Source organism: Mesocricetus auratus, unplaced genomic scaffold, assembly GCF_017639785.1.
Source record: "Mesocricetus auratus isolate SY011 unplaced genomic scaffold, BCM_Maur_2.0 Super-Scaffold_100691, whole genome shotgun sequence".
Classification (NCBI taxonomy): Eukaryota; Metazoa; Chordata; class Mammalia; order Rodentia; family Cricetidae; genus Mesocricetus; species Mesocricetus auratus.
The window spans coordinates 47,752,248-47,768,594 of NW_024429267.1; the positions used below are offsets into that span (position 1 = coordinate 47,752,248).

Here is a 16,347-nt window from a genome sequence, read left to right on the forward strand (position 1 = left end):
TGGAGCCATCAGCCATTTATGACACCAGCGGTCCTTGGGCAAGGCAGCCTAAGGATCACCTAAATAAAAGGAGTCAAGAGAGGTAATGTGTCAGACACAATGGCAAGGTTGTGGAAGGCATTTGTGTTGGTGGTGGCTTTAGTTGTGGTAGCCTGTGAAGCCCATCGCCCACCAAGATATGAGGATATTGTTGACCGGGCCATAGAGGCATACAACAATGGGCGTCCAGGAAAGTCCCTCTTTCGCCTGGTAGATGCCCCCCAGCCATCTGGTCAGGTGAGTGTCTGCCACCCCAGCCTGGGACACAGGCAGTGTAGAAGGTTTCTCTTACTTGGGGACTGGACATGTAGTTCAGTTTGTAGGGTGTTTGTCTTGCATGCATAGAACCCTGGACTTGAACCCCAGCACTCCGCATGTGGAGGCAGGAGGATCAGAGGTTTATAATTAGTCTCAGCTATGTAATGACTTCTAGGCCAGCCATTTCTGCTACTCACAGTTAGGATAAGTCTGTACTGTCAGCCTGTCTCCTTGCATGAGACTTGATGGAAAGGAACTTTGATTCCTGTTTTATACAGGACGATGCTGAAGGAAAATCAAAAAGTGTCATACAGCCATTTGCAGTAAAGACTATAACCTCTCCCTTTTCAACCAAAATGTAATGGAGTCTGCCTGATCTTGAACTCCTGATCCTCCTGACTCCACCTCCCAAGTGTTGAGACTACAGGTGTGTGCACCATGCCCAACTGTACCCTTACTTCATCTATGTAATGCTGGGTGGCCTGCAACTTGCTATGTAGACCAGGCTGGCCTTGAACTCACAGAGACCTGCCTGCCTCTGCCTCCTGAGTGCTGGGATTCAGGCATGTGCCACCACACCCCCTGACTGTACCCTTCAGGTCTCTGTTATGGCCGTTTAATAGGCCCCAGACTGTGGCAGACAGTGTAGACATGGACTAGGCTGACAAGGCAGTATCACCTAACCCCTCTGTGCTCTGCTCCGGAATCTGTAGAAGAGAGATGGTCATGAGTTCTCTGTTCCTTCCTTAGTTCTCCGCTATCAGTATCTCATTGGAGTTCAGGATTAAAGAGACAGAGTGCATCTCCAATCCGGAAAGGCAGCCTAGAAACTGCAACTTCCTGGAGGATGGGGTGAGTCTCCTTCTCCCAGCTCCCAGACTGCCTTGTGGAGGAACACAAGTTCTCTGCTTCCTTGGCTCCATCCATATCACTCGGCCACTTCACCAGCAGCAATTTTAACTTGAAGTCTTTTTCTAAACCACATGTGTGGCTTCTGAATTGCCTTAGTGCATACAGAGACCCTGGAACTGACACGGCGAACAGAGCTGACTCTACAGGCATGCACTCTCACACTCCCAAATTATACTTAGGAAAAACAAAACCAGACTTTTAAATACCTTTTCTTACTATAAAGTATTTCAATTACTACTAAAACAGCAACGTGTAGCTCAGTGGTAGTCTTGCTTCGCAAGTGCAAGGCCCTGGGTTTGATTCCCAATGCCACACAAAACGGTGTGGGAGGAGGGTTACATGCTAAAACTGCTAGACATAAAAAAGAGAAAATGACAAAGGGTGGCTGTAATCCACCTAGAGATGTTGCTTTTAGAAACAGAACCAGAAAGTAACATATTTCAAATGTTCTTTTACCATTCACACTTAAAGCAATGGTTCCATTTACTGGCTCACAACCTCATTTCCCAGGGACAGGCATCAGCTGTTATGTGTCTTCACCCAGGACCTTCAACAAACATGGTTTTCTCTGGACATGAGAAGTTCTATTGACTGTATGGATGCCCTGTTGTTTACATTAGCGGGTGTGCAATCCTGTTCGCTGGCTCTGGTTTGCATCTCTGGTTTGAGGACAGTGAGGACCCCTCTCCAGAAATGTGACAAGATGCCTCTAGCTTCTGTCCCCCCCTTCCCCCTTACAGGAGGAGCGAGACTGCACAGGTCAATTCCTCAGAAGGAGGCGTTCAACCTCTTTGACCTTGAGCTGTGACAGGGATTGCAGTAGAGAGGTGAGCAGCTTGCTGCCCCAGAGGCTAACCCTGAGGTTACCCCCTCCTGCTGCGCTCTCTCTTGGGCTCTGGGAGAGGCACTGAGTTGACTGTGTAAGCCCCCACACACAGGCTCTTATCTGGGAACAACCACCCAAGCCCTTTGCAGCAAGTGTGTGGAAAGGTGTGGCATGTGCTGTGTCCGCATGGCTTAGACCTTCCCACTGTTAGCAGAGGAGGGGCCTGGAAGAGTTCTAGAGGGGACTGGTGCTCTGCAACATCAATTCCCTGGCCTCATCAAGACAGCCAGTGGGAGCCCAGCTCCTCTTAATCCAGATCTGCCCAGGCCTCTGTGTCCCATCACGCCCGACCTTGTAGCTGGTGCCTCTGCCGCCTCACCCTGTCCTTTAGGGGAAGAGCACAGGTATGCTGGACACCATCCACTGTGATGGTGGTGACTGTGTGGCATCTCTCCCACAGGGTGCCCCGGTGAAGGAGTTTTCTGATTACACTGTGCAGGATGTCTCTGAGAAGGACCAGGTCAAAGATTTTCCCCCTGGAGATCAGAAACATTTATGAAAATGCCAAGTTTGACATCATCAACAACATCCTTCGTAATTTCTAGAGCTGGAGAAGGGAGGGGAGGCTCTGCTTGCCTCTATGCCCTCCTCTTCTCCACTCCCAGCCTCCCTATGCTGTCTCCAGGACCCTGCTGTCTGCACTTCACAGGAGGGCTCCTCTCTAGATTAACTCCAAGTCCCAAAGCATTCATATCTTTACACACTTGCTCCCTTCTCTGCCCTACCCTATATCTGAAACCATTTACTCTTCAACGCCCAAGCTCAAAGTCCCCTCCAGCAGGAAGCCTTCCCACATCTGTTTGCTCAAAATCCTCACACCCCATTGGTACTACCTGCTGTGTCTCCAGCAGACCACGCTGCATCTGTTCACAGCTGGGCTTCCTGGGCCAGTTGCAGGTAGCTGTAGAATGGATTTTTCAATGATGGGTGTTCCTGGAGTCCTGGAAGAACAGTTCCTTTTGTCCAGATCCTGAGTACCCCTGCTCCTTGTCCAGTCCCTGTGCCCTTCTACACCAAATGTCCCCTTACACATCCAGACTGGGATGTGTGTAGGGGGTGGGGAGGTTGTCAGATCAAGACCTGTAAGAGAGACTCGATAAAATGCTTCTGAGATTAATGAGGGTGTGGCTGAATGAACGAAGTGGTAGGAGCTGGAATGGCTGAACTTGGGGTGTGGAGATGAATGGGCCAGGCCCTGGGTGGGGGTTGAGGAAATCTAGACTCCATGAGGTCAAAGAAGGGGCCACATAGAGGAAGTGAGGGGCCAGCTAGATGGCTTAATGGGTGGGGTGCTTGCCACCAAACTAGACAACCTGAGCTGGATCCCAGGACCTACACAATGGAAATAGAAAACAACTATAGGTTGTTCTCTGACCTCTACACATGTGTTATGGCATGGATGTAAAATGCACACATGCATGCATGCCTTCTTGCACCCATAAAAACAAACACACAAAGTAAATGTAAACTTTTTTCCGATTTTTAAAAGAGAAGAACTGAATATAGGGCCTGAGGAGCCCAGGAAAGCAGAGTAGTGTGTCCCCACTCTCTGACTGTTATTCGTTCCTTAGCACAAAGTTCCCGTCAGAACACTAAACTTTTGCTTGCACACCAGACTACCTCCTGAGCAGCCATGGTGTGGAAAAGGTCACCAGTCACCATTATCTAAAGGTTACTGTTTGTGTGTATGTGTCTGTGTATAGCCCAGACTGACCTCAGACTCAAGCAATCTTCCTACTTTAGCCTCCCCAGTGTTTGGATTACAGATATGAACAACCACACCTATTTATTTATTCTGTGTCAATTTCATCTTGATCACAGGTACTCCTACTCCCCTTCTATTCCCCCCAACTCCTCCTTCCACTTCCCCAAAGCACCCCCAGCGTGTCCCCATCCCCGCTTCATGTCCTCTCTTCTGTGTGTCAGTAACTCACTGAGTCCAGTTATTGCTGCCTGCTGGAACGCTGACTGACCTTGTAGACCTGATCTTGTGCAGGAAACCACAGCTGCTGTTAGTTTAAGGGTGACGTGGACATGTCATGTCCCTGTCCTGCTGCTCTTACATTCTTTCCACTGCTCTTCAGTGATGTTCCCTGTCTTAGCTAGGGTTTCTAGAGCCGTGAAGAGACACCATGGTCATGGCAACTTTTATAAGGGAAAACATTTAACTGGGGTTTGCTTACAGTTTCAGAGGTTTAGTCCATTATTATCAAGGTAGCATGCAGTCAGACATGTTGCTGGAGAGGGAGCTGAGAGTACTACATTTTGATCCACAGGCAACAGGAAGTGAACTGTCTCACTGGGTGTGGCTTGAGCATATATGAACCCTCAAAGCCCACCTCCACAGTAACACACTTCATCCAACAAAGCCATACCTACTCCAACAAGACCACACCTCCTACTAGTGTCACTCCCTATGGGTCAAGCATACAACACATGAGTCTAACGGGGCCATACCTATTCAAGCCACCACATTCCACTCCCTGGCTCCCACAGGTTTATAGTCATACTATAAAGAAAAATGAATTTAGTCCAATTTTGAAAGTCCCCATAGTCTATCACAGTCTCAGCAATGTTTGAAACTCCAAAGTTCAAAGACTCTTCTGAGATTCATTCAATCTCTTAACTGTAATTGCCTATAATATCAAAATTAAGATAAAAATAAAACAGATCACAGTTGGGTGTTGCACTCCTTTAATCTCAGCACTCAGGAGGCAGAGGCAAGCAGATCTCTGTGAGTTCGTGGCCAGCCTGGTCTACAGAGCCAGTTCTAGGACAGTCTACAAAACACCAAATAATAATAATAATAATAATAATAATAATAATAATAACAATCCATGTCTTTTGTGGGGATCATTATCCAGGCATATATGTCCAAACTACTTCGATTTTTAAAAAAATTATAACTTTAGCTTGCAAAGTATTGAGTTTCCATGGGGATTTTTCATACATTTTTCATATTGTTTAACCCATCCCTACCACCTTCTTGCCTCTTAACACATACTGCAATGCCTGTTTAAACATTTTAGCTCATTATTTCCAGCCCACACCACACTTTTATATAATGTGCTATACATGCTCTTTTCATTTTTAAAAAATATTTACTTGGTTTTGATGACAAATAAGCCTCAAGGAAATTGGTTTCTGTCAGGCTGTCATCTAAATCCTGTCATGATTATACAGCGAGTGCTCTAACTGCTCAGCCATCTCCTCAGCCCATGAACCCTTAAAAATTGTTATTTATTTATTTATTTTGGGTTTTTTGGGACAGGGTTTCTCTGTGGCTTTGGAGGCTGTCCTGAAACTATCTCTTGTAGACCAGGCTGGCCTCAACTCAGAGACCCACCTGGTTCTGCCTCCCAAGTGCTGGGATTAAAGGCGTGTGCCACCATGCCTGGCCTCACACATAAATCTTTACGCTTTTTTTCCTATATGCCAAAGTTACAGACTCTCTTGCTCGGCATTACAAAAGGCGCTGTTGGATTCTGGCAGTTGACATGGCAGCTGGCTATATCCCACTGGGAAACAAAATCTATAGTTTTGTGGCAGCTGAGGAAAGGGGAAAAAAATTGAGGTGATGGCAGTCTGTACAGGAGCAAATATGCAACAGCAACAAGTAAATACAGTCTCTGCCTATCTTCCATCAGTATTCATTGTATGAAATAAAAGGCACTGGCCTCTTGTATTAGCTACTTTTATATTGCTATGATAAAACATTATGACCAAAGCAACTTATAGAAGGAAAGGATTTATTTGGGGCTTACGGTTCCAGAAGGATAAAGAGCCTGTGGTGCCAGGGAATGGAGGCAGCGGGTGGCAGCAGGAACAGCTGAGGAGTTCACATCTTTTTTTTTTTTTTTTTTGGTTTTTTACGAGACAGGGTTTCTCTGTATTGTTTTGGAGGCTGTCGGTCCAGCCTGGCCTGGAACTCACAGAGATCCGCCTGCCTCTGCCTCCCGAGTGCTGGGATTAAAGGCGTGTGCCACCACCGCCCAGTCACATCTTTTTTTCTCCCTCGAGACAGGGTTTGTCCAGCAATGCCACGCTGCCTAACCTCTCCAAACAGCCACGAACTGGGGACCTCGGATTCAAAAGCCTGACATTTATAGGGGACATCTCTCAAGGACTGCTTTTGCTATAGGTTCATTTGGCTTTTCCCTTGTATTCATGGAAATATTTGTAATTTGTCCAATAGTCTTTTAAACAAAATCAAAATTTACTTCTAATATTTAAAAATAAGCCAGGAGAGGGGCTGACTCAACTGGTTAAGTGCTTTCTGTGCAAACTTGAGGCCCTGGATTTGACCCCCAGCACCGAGGGAAAAACAAAACTGGGTGTGGCAGTGCACAAGCTGCAACACCAATACTTGGGGCCGGAGTCTGGCGGGTTCCTAGGGCCTGCTGGCCAGCCAGTCAAGTGGAATAGGTGAGCCGCAAGCTCAGTAAGACACCCTGCCTCAAAGCCTAAGGTGGAAAGCAACCGAGATGCCCCATGCTGCTGTGGAATAACCCTGTCCACTGGGAAGACGTGTTGCTCATTGTTAATAAAAAGCGGATTGGCCGATGGCTAGGCAGGATTTTCGGGGCAGAGAGAATGCTGGGGAGAAGAAGGGTGGGGATGCCATGAGACGTAGAGCAAGCAGGATGAGAAGTATGTACATGAGATAAACAAGCCTTGGGACAGCACATAGATTATTAAAAATGGGTTAAGTTATAAGAGCTAGCTAAAAAATGAGCCTAAGCTATCAGCCAAGCATTTATAATTAATGCTAAGTCTCCATGTGGTTATTTGGGGAGTGGCTGGTGGGACAGAACTGACCAGTGTTCTAGACAGAAAAGTCCACCTACAAATAAATGGGGGTCTAATGTGGCACACCTACATCCACACAAGACCTGAGAAAGATTATAAAGGTTCTAAACACACACAAAAAAAGGAGCCAATATGGCTTCCCAGTCCTGTGTCTCTCTTGCTGGTTGCGGTACAGAGACATGTCTCCCAGAAGCTTCCCGAGGGACGCAGCAAGCTGCCAACTGCCATGCGTTATCACCAGACACTAAGCTGAGCAGTGCTGGCAGCTGACATAGCAGTTTAAGATTTGTTTCATGTGATCAGAGAAAACAGATGCTCAATAAAGACAGATCCACCTACACAATGCTAGCTCTCAGACTCTAGACACATACACAGGAATGGACAGACAAACGGACACACACACACACACACAATCAGTACAAGGCAAGAGTATTGGGAGTGTTCTTTTTATTTCTCTTTGGTTTTTTTTTTAACACAAAAGACATGCTTTCTATAAATAGTTTCTTGTGAAACAACCGTGGGTGAGGAGGGACAGAATTCCTACTTATTTCCATCTTTATGTTCCATCAAGAGGCCGGCCTTCAGCTCTCTTTTGCTGTGATCTCTGGTGAAACCCAGAAGAACAATGGGAAATGAGAAGGACAGTGGGCAGACCCCGTGGTGTTCACTGTCCAGGTGTGTGTGACCTATCTCTGTTACATTCTTTCCACAATGTCCTTTGATGATATCTGTTTTCCCATGATCCTACAGTTCCAGCACTAAAGAGTCAGACCAGCCACTGCCCTCAGACCAGGGAGTATGAAAGCACTCCTGTTTGTTCAAGTGTGCTCAGAGCCCAGACTAAACACTGACTTGATATCTCTTGGAAACACTGTCTCTATGTGCACAGTGTAAGCTCTCCACTGGGAGGCGGGATGGACTCAGGAAGGCTAATCCAACAGCAGCAGACTGGGGGAAGATGATGTATCAGCTCCAGTGATGCTGTCTGCTAGCATCATATGGACCCAGGAGACCTACCTGGGAGCTCACTGACTGGTTCTCAGCACCTTCACAGTCAAGGCAGGGCAGTACATTCACAGAAGGAAGGACTTAATATGAGCACGGACACACCCTTCCTATAGGACTATCAGAAAACTTAGACCCATAGCCTCCCAGAGTCTATTTCAGCAGACAAACTGAGGGGCAGGAAGAAATGCTGGCATTCCACTGGGAGCCTAGTTAAAATGTATCAGTTATCAGATTGTTCTGTCTTTTAAAATAAAAACATTATTTTCAAGTGCTTATAGCAGAGGCCCAGCTCTTAAGTTGCAGCGAACGAAAGTCCTTCCTCCTGAACCCATGGCAATTGCACACACGGTAAACCTGACTGTCTGGGGTAAAGGATGCCCCAGGCTTCACATTGTGCCTTTCTGAACTGGCTTCTGGGCTGCTCCAGGCAGGCAGCAATGAGCAAGAAAGCAATCAGGTGGAGAGCGGGACCCTTAGACCCAGTTTGGGGCTAAGAGTAATTGTACCCTTGTGGTCTCTATGGAAGAACTTTAGAAAACCAGATTTTGGCGGCAGCAGTTGAAGGTCAGCCCGTGCCCAGTGCACTGCAAACAGGAGAGTCTCCTCTCTGGGGCCTCTTGTGCTATGGGAAGGTCCCATCCAGAGGAGGAAGGAGCATGGGGTCTCTTCATGAGGTCATTTGCCAAGATTAGAGGAAGAAATAGAAAATATCTTCTTTGCAGCAGCACAAGACTTTGTTTTGGTCTTTAGGTCTTTGTATCATGAAGCCAGCATTGCTTGAATGGAAAGGCCCACCTTGCTGGTTAGTCTGCCAAGGGCTGGAAGGAAGGTGGACGCCCTGGGGTTGGCGAGTGATGAAAAAGCAGGGGAATGGCAGGGCAGACAAGTCACCTGAGCACTCTAGTCCATGGCTGAGAAGCATGCCTCTGGTTAGGTCCTAGAGGTACAGATGGCCAATGCACCCCAGAAACGTCATGATGAGAAGTTATTCAAGGACAGTAGGTGGGTAAGTGCGAATCTGGCCAGATGTGCTATTTCCTGCTGGCCAAAGGGGAAGATGTGGGCGTGGGATCTGAGGGGGCGCTGGGTGGCAGTGGGAGGCTCATGGGAGCCCCTGTAGCGATGAGTGGCAGTAATTCAGCCAGCTCCCTAAGCCTGGGATTTAACAATTCCTCTGATGGTGGATGAGGAGACTAACCCCATGAGCACCTTGCTACAGGTCCAGTCAAGAATGCCCCTGGGGCTCAGAGCGAACCCCAACTGCTTTAGGAGGGCTGGGGACCCTGGGATCCAAATGTGGGACACCACTGTTGACATGTTCAATGGTTTTCCATTTAAATGTGCATTTGCTTTTAATATCTTTTGTTTTCTTCCTGTGAAAAATGTTCTCTTAAAAACGTCTTTTCCTTCCAGTTTCTCTCAAGTATTTTCTTGTTTCCATTTCCTCCACTTTCTTTCAAGCATCTCTATTCCCCTCTGGTTCTCTAGGACAAGCAGAGGAAGATGTCACTGAAGTCCTGAATCATCAGGTATGGGGAAGACTTTTGCCTCCCTGTTTGCTGCAAACAGTGACGAAATCCTCTGTGCCCCACGATGGAAGGAAGGAAGAGCCCATGTGCACACAGCACGCTGCTGTAGCTGCCCCATCACGGGCATGCTTCCCATGGCAAACTGGCCACAACATGGCCGCAGACAAGCAGGTAAGGAGGAGCGTTGGCTGGAAGGCCAGCTGCACAGGGCGCTCACAGCACTCTGGCAAGCGGGAGCTGGCCAGGCTGTAGCAGGTGCACGCTGGGCTTGGATGGAGCCTGTGCACACGTGGACCAGCAAAGCACTTCCATGGTACTGGCTGTGGGGCCCAGAGGGGCTTCTGTCCTGTGATGTGCACCTTGGTAACCTACGGTCACAAGGGCAGCACAGTGACGGAGGACTTAAGCACCTGGAAACACTGTCCCTCTGGCAGGCTCACATTTCACCCCGTCTTCCGGTCCACCACTGCCACTTCTGAGAGGACCTTCCTGTGGAGGGAGCGCCCATGCTTGTACCAGATCCCTAACCCACCACATCCCACCCTCTCCTTAGATGGTGAGAAGAGGAATGCAGCCCACACCGACCCCTCCCTCATGGCATGCCATGGGGGCCATAAATGTCCAGCGGTCCGTCTCTGGGTCATACATCTCCACCGAGCTTAGGTTTGACTGCCCGTCGTAACCCCCCACAGCATAGAGGCGCCCACAGCTGGCCACGAGGGAGACCCGACTCCGGCGTGTGTGCATGGGTACTATGAGGCACCACTGGTCGGCCACAGAGTTGTACATCTCAGCAATGCTGAGGAAGCCAGAGCCATCGTAGCCCCCACAAACAAACATCTTGCTTCCCAGGGAGGCAGCACCGTGTCGGCAGCGCTTGTTGAGCATGCTGGCTGCTGGGTGCCAGGTGGCCGTGTGGTGATTGTAGTGCTCCACCTGCAGCAGGGAGACAGGTGCAGAGACAAGATGGTCAGAGACAAGGCCTGGCCCACGGGGTGACCCTGCAGGACTCAGACACTCACGTGGTGGCAGACTGGGAGAGATCAGAGGGAGGGAGCTCAGTTAACACGTGCCCTAGCTCTGATGCCACCTGTTCACAGCTGTGTACCTGCCTGCTTATGCCATGTTCTAAGCTGATGCCTGCTGGGTGCACGCAAGGGAACCAAGGAAGGATTTTCCCAAGGAAAGGCTTCTAGGTGATGGCAGAGCTGGAAGGAGAGTACTGTCTCATGTGACGGCCCCAAGAGTTTTTGACCTCGGTACTGACTGGGCTGTGCCCCCAGCTCAGGGATGAATTTGAAAAAAAAAAAATTCAAGGATGGAAGAAGTCACCCAGGATGGGACCAGACTCACACTGCTGAAGATCTGCAAACCATCGTGGCCACCCGACACATATATCCTGCCCTCGAAGATTGTAACCCCAGCTGCACTGCGGTTTGAGCTCATTGGAGTCACCACTGTCCACCTGCAGAAGACAGTAAGAACAGGAGGGGGCATGAGGTTCAGGGTTCATGACCTTCCACAACAGCTTAGCCAGGCCCAGGCCACCTTTTCTGTGTCTGCCGTGTCCTGATAATCTCTTAGCATCTTATCACTCCCCCCACCTCTGCAGATTACATGACTCCTGCTGCCTCTCACCCAAGCCCCAGATCCACAGTTGCCATGGGTGGGCAAAACCAGCACATCTCAAACAAGAAGGCCTAGCACACAATCTGCAACTGCTCACATTCCTGGGTCTTGCTAACAAGACATCTATCTACTTAGTTACTCCACTTACAAAACGTTAAGTGCTTATTTGGCTTCTCCTCCCTCTCTGAGCATTCAGCATTCTTTTTTTTTAAATATATAATTTACATGTTTTGCCTACATGTATGTCTGTGTAAAGGTGTCAGAAGCCCTGGAACCGGAGTTACATACAGGTGTGAGCTGCCATGTGGGTGCTGGGAATTGAACCCAGGTCCTCTGGAAGAGTAGTCAATGCTCTTAACTGCTGAGCCATCTCTCCAGCCCCAACGATGATTGATTGATTTTTTTCTTTTTAGACAGTGTTTCTTTCTATAGCCCTGGCTGTCCTAGAACTCACTCTGCAGAACAAGCTGTCCTTCAACTCAGAGATCTGCCTCCCAAGTGCTGGAATTAAAGGCATGTGCTACCACCACCAGGATGTAAGTATGTATGTATGTATGTATGTATGCATGCATGTATGTATGTATGTATGCATGCATGCATGCATGAATTTTTTGGCAGAGTCTTGCTATGTCACCACTGCTAGTCTGTTAGTCTCTACTTAGACTAGCCTGACCTTGAACTCACAGAGCGCCCCCCTTTTGCCTCCCCAGTGCTGGGATTAAAGGCAGCCCCACACTCCCTCTCGGCATACTTGTAGTCCATGAGCACTTGTTAGCTTGCTTGTTCAGCGCCCAACACCACTTGCCCAGCTCCGGCCTCCCACCTGGACCACTGTATGGACCTCCTCATGTGTGGCCTTGCTTTCAGGACATCTTTACTCCAATCCCACACAGCCAGGGGAACTAAATTGCTCCTCCAGCAGCTGTACCATGTCCCTGCAATGGTTCCTCACTGTCTTTTCTAAGGCAATGGACAAGGACCTTAGTGTGGTCTGTCTGTTTTGTGAGACAGGGTCTCAGTCTGTAGCTCAGGCTGGCTTTGAACTGGAGGCAATCCTCCTGCCTTAGCTCCCGAGTGCTGAGATTTCAGGATGAACTGCCATGCCTGGCTCTTCGTGTGTTTCTTTACTACATGGCTTTTCTCTATCTTCTAGATTTACCCACAGCACAATGAGAACTTCCTGATTTGAATCCCTCCTGCCTGCTTTCTTCTTGTCTAGGAGAAGCATTTATTACTGCTTAACATTTTCAAAAAGATCTCTGTGTGTGAATGTGCTTATGCATGTGGGTGCACACGTATCACATGCATGTGTGAATGTGCACGTGGAAACCAGAGGAATCTTGGGTATTATCTTCAGGACCACACTTACCTCCCTTATCTCCTTGGCCTGGAGTTCATCTATTAGCCTAGACTGATTGACCAGAAAGTCCCAAGGAATCCTCCTGTCTCCAACTTCCCAGCTAGGATTCTAAGTGTGAGCTACCATGCCTTGTATTATTACATGGGTGCTAGAGATTGAACTCAAGTTTGCAAGGCAAACATTTTACAAACTGAGCCATCCCCCAGCCTTACTGTCTATCCTTGACACATCTCACCTTGAACCCCTGCCCTAGGGAGATAAGGGTGCCCCACTCTGTGCTAAGAGTTCCAGGCCTCCAGGGGAAGGTGAGCACAATGCACTCTCGGCCTGCCAAACTGAGCTCTAGGCAGGATCAGCCTCCTTCCTACCTGGTAATAACCAGTCAGTTGGCTAGGTAACAGAATATCAGCTTTAGAACATCCTGATGGGTCCCTGCAGCCCATCTGCTCACATTCTGTTATCTAAAAGGGAGGATTCAAACATTAGAATGAGAATTCAGCCTAGCACTGCCAGTGTTTTCTTGCAAAAGCAGCCTACAAGATTGGAAGGGTGTTACAGAAAACACAAGTTTAAACAGGATTCCTCACTGCCAGCTTTTCTAGAACTTTTGCAATGTCATATGCATGAAGGAAAGACAAGCAGTGTGAAGGAAAAGATACCAACATTCCCCAAGCTTTCTGACCATATCCTTTCTTTCTGTCCAGTTACTTCTTACCCCTGGGCTTGCACTCGGGGTGGACTGGTTTAGAGAAGAGACACAGAACATAAGCTAATGTTTCTAAGTATCTGCATCTTTTGTCTGTTTGAAATGGGTTCATACAGCCTCGAGCTCCTAAGCTCCAAGTGCTGGAACTGTAGGCATGAACAACCATGCCTGACTTCAGTTCTTCTGAAATTCAACCAAAGAGTTTAATTTGTTTTGTTTATTTTTAATTTTTTGTTTTGTTTTGTCTTTTTGAGACAGGGTCTCACTTTGTAGCCCTGGCTGGCCCTTAACCAAAGATTTTAAAATCTGTTACATGAAAAGTGTTGTTAAGTCACTTCCTACCCAGAAGAACTTTTAAGCTAGGTGCACTGCATGTCTCTACGGCTGAGGTGAGACATTAGAATCCTTGAGTTTAAGACCTCTTCTCCAACAAAGCAAAGCAAAACTGGTGGGAGTGGGAGTCTAGAATGCATGAGGCCAGGTAGTGGGAACACTTGAGCTGAGCATAGAGGTTTATGTCTGTAATCCCAGCACTCAAGAGGCTGAGGCAGGAGGACTGCTGCGAGTTTGGGGTCAGCACAGACACACTCAGCTTAAAGAACACACCACAGCTCTAACGTTCACGCTGTGGAGTAAGCGGCCCTTACTTGTCCGTCTCAGGTGAGTAGGTCTCCACAGAGTTGAGGGAAGAGTTACCATCGTAGCCTCCACAGACGTAGATCTGTCCGTCCAGCACAACTGTACCCATGGCACTGAAACAGACAGAATGGTCATCCCAGCAGTCTGTCATTCACACTGAGAAGTTCACTATCAACTGCCTTTCTAGAGTAGACCCAACCCCAGGGACACAACCTAGTAAGGGCAAAAAAACCAGAAGCTGCTCAGTGGTTCCCAGGCCTGTGCTGGCTCCCACCAGGCTTAGGCTCAGTGAAGGCTACTTCCTCTCCAGGCAGTTAGTCCTCTGTCTGTGCTGGCTCCCGCCAGTCTTGGGTTCATTGAAGGCTACCTCCTCTCCAGGCATTTAGTCCTCTGTCTGTGCTGGCTCCTGCCAGTCTTGGGCTCAGCCACAGGCTACTTCCTCTCCAGGCAGTTAATCCTTGATCTGCCTGAAACCCTCAACTCATCTCACTGAAGCAGGGTTTAACTTACTTTTCTGTCTACTGGAGAAGGATGACTCTGAACTCCTAATCCTCCTGCCTCTACTTCCCAACTGCTGAGATTACAAGTGCGTACCACTACAACTAGCTGACTTATTCAAAAACATTTTTAGGGCTGGAGAGATGGCTCAGAGTTAAGAGCACTGGCTGCTCTTCCAGAGTTCAATTCCCAGCAACCACATGATGGCTCACAACCATTTAGAACTCTAGTTCTAGGGAATCTGATAATCTTTTTTGGCCTCCATGAGGGAGGCATACATGCAGGCAAAACACCAATACACATGAAAATAAATAATAAAAAAATAAAAAAATATTATCATTATGAGAGAGAGAGAGAGAGAGAGAGTGTGTGTGTGTGTGTGTGTGTGTGTGTGTGTGTGTGTGTGTGTGTGTGTGTGCATGAGCTGGACTGCTCAGAGAAGACATGCCAGTGCACTAAATGAAACAAGTCCAGAGTCCCCTACTCTATACATAAGTTTTCCTAAAATCCCGATTGTTCAGGTGTCTAGATAATCATATAACCTTCCATCCTATGTAAAGCCTTATGCAGAATTAAACAGGACCAAGTCACCGGACTCTGTTTTCACATCTGATGCTACAGAAAGCTAAAATGAAGCTGGGGTTGAACAGGAAAGAGAAATATACAAGACAACGGCCACTTTTCAAGTACACACAACAAATCAAATTGCAGTAACAGACCCTTTCAATCTGCCAGAAGAGGAGAGGGCCTTGTTTTAAGCAAGGTCAGTAAGATGACAAATTTACCAGGTATTGAGACTTTCTAGACATGGACATGAAACACACATGAATTAACTGTATTTCCTTTTTCTTGGTAGTATTGGAGACTGAACCTAGGGCCTCTCTCTTGTTAGGGCAAGCATCCTACTGAGCTACAGCCTTAGTCCCAAACACAATGTAGTTAAGCCAGGAGTTGAGTAACGATATGAGAATGAACCAAGACATGCTCCCAAACTATAAGCAACAATCAAGTAAGAAGACAAGCACTGAGAGAAGGAAAAGAGCCGACCAGTGTGGGCTGGAGCAATGTGGTACAAGAACCTGGAAGAAGGTTCCTGGCCCATAAGACAGAGACAAGATGGACAGAGGGCAAGAGGAAGCTGTCACTCACTGGCAGGATGGAGAGCAATGTGGGATGTTAGAAGAGAAGTAGCTTAGAACATTTTAAGGTAACCTGTAATTTAAAAGGGACAAATGGAACTATGCTCATGTTGTTAATACCAGACCATTAACCACAGCGAAGGAGAGGAACACCCAAGGGATTTTCCTCCCAAATAACACCAAACCCACCGACACCAAAGCAAGAAAGTCTCCCAGAGCAGACACACAAGGAAAGACACTGACTACAGTCAAAATAGAAGAGCCATGAGTTCCTCGGTCACAAAAAGCTGCAAAATGTCCAAGAGGAGGGGGAGGGTGCACAGCAAGGTGGGGAGAAGGAAGAGCAGACTCTGAGCATCCTCGGGAGAAGCACATCTCATGCACACATGGTTTCCTCCAAAAGGGATGTGTGGAGGAGACCCCCGTGACTCCTCGCTGCAGAGCAGATTCCTCCTGGCTCACGGCCTCAGCTAATCCTGCCGAGTGTGGAATACATGTCACCCTTATGCAGCAAAGCCCTCCACACTAACTACTTCCTCACCACACACTATCACTTGGCCTCCTCCCCCTTCCCAGCCGTGATCTTCCAAGTAGACACCCAGAAGTAAGAAGAATGGGTTTGTGAGGCAAAAGTTAGACCACAGAATTATACAGAAAAACCATTAAAGAGCAACTGGCTAGTAGGTTTTAAACTATCCTTTAAAAACACACACACAATTCTCCTTCCTAAAATTGGGCCATGTCATAGACGCTCGAGATGTTGGCAGATCTGTCCTGGTGAGATGTGTAAGAGTCTTGAGCTTCTTTCCCTACGAGGAGAGCCCTAGAGGACCATTTGCGACTGCTCATCTGCGGTGACCACAGGGCACAAGTGTGGAGGGACCTGTCCAACGACGCCCTGGTAGTATGGGCCCCCCTGCCACCGCAGCACATGC

General features: G+C 48.0%; 2 protein-coding genes across 3 annotated transcripts in view; one reads left to right on the forward strand and one right to left on the reverse strand.

Moving 5' to 3' along the window:
• LOC121137539 (neutrophilic granule protein-like) lies at positions 1 to 3,212 on the forward strand. The gene is made up of 4 exons (XM_040739992.1): positions 1 to 276; positions 1,048 to 1,149; positions 1,950 to 2,036; positions 2,496 to 3,212. Exons 1-4 carry the CDS (start codon positions 100 to 102, stop codon positions 2,592 to 2,594), a joined length of 465 nt encoding a protein of 154 aa, XP_040595926.1. The 5' UTR covers positions 1 to 99; the 3' UTR covers positions 2,595 to 3,212.
• Positions 3,213 to 7,334: 4,122 nt separating this feature from the next.
• Positions 7,335 to 16,347, reverse strand: part of Klhl18 (kelch like family member 18) — a 57,228-nt gene continuing 48,215 nt past the window's right edge. For both annotated transcript variants that reach the window (XM_005074984.4, XM_013117087.3), the window contains exons 8-10: positions 13,784 to 13,888; positions 10,795 to 10,906; positions 7,335 to 10,377 (exon numbers count right to left, since the gene is read on the reverse strand). In XM_005074984.4, the coding sequence (XP_005075041.2) occupies positions 9,991 to 10,377; positions 10,795 to 10,906; positions 13,784 to 13,888 (604 nt within the window). In that variant the 3' untranslated portion in view covers positions 7,335 to 9,990. The remainder of the gene's footprint in view (positions 10,378 to 10,794; positions 10,907 to 13,783; positions 13,889 to 16,347) is intronic.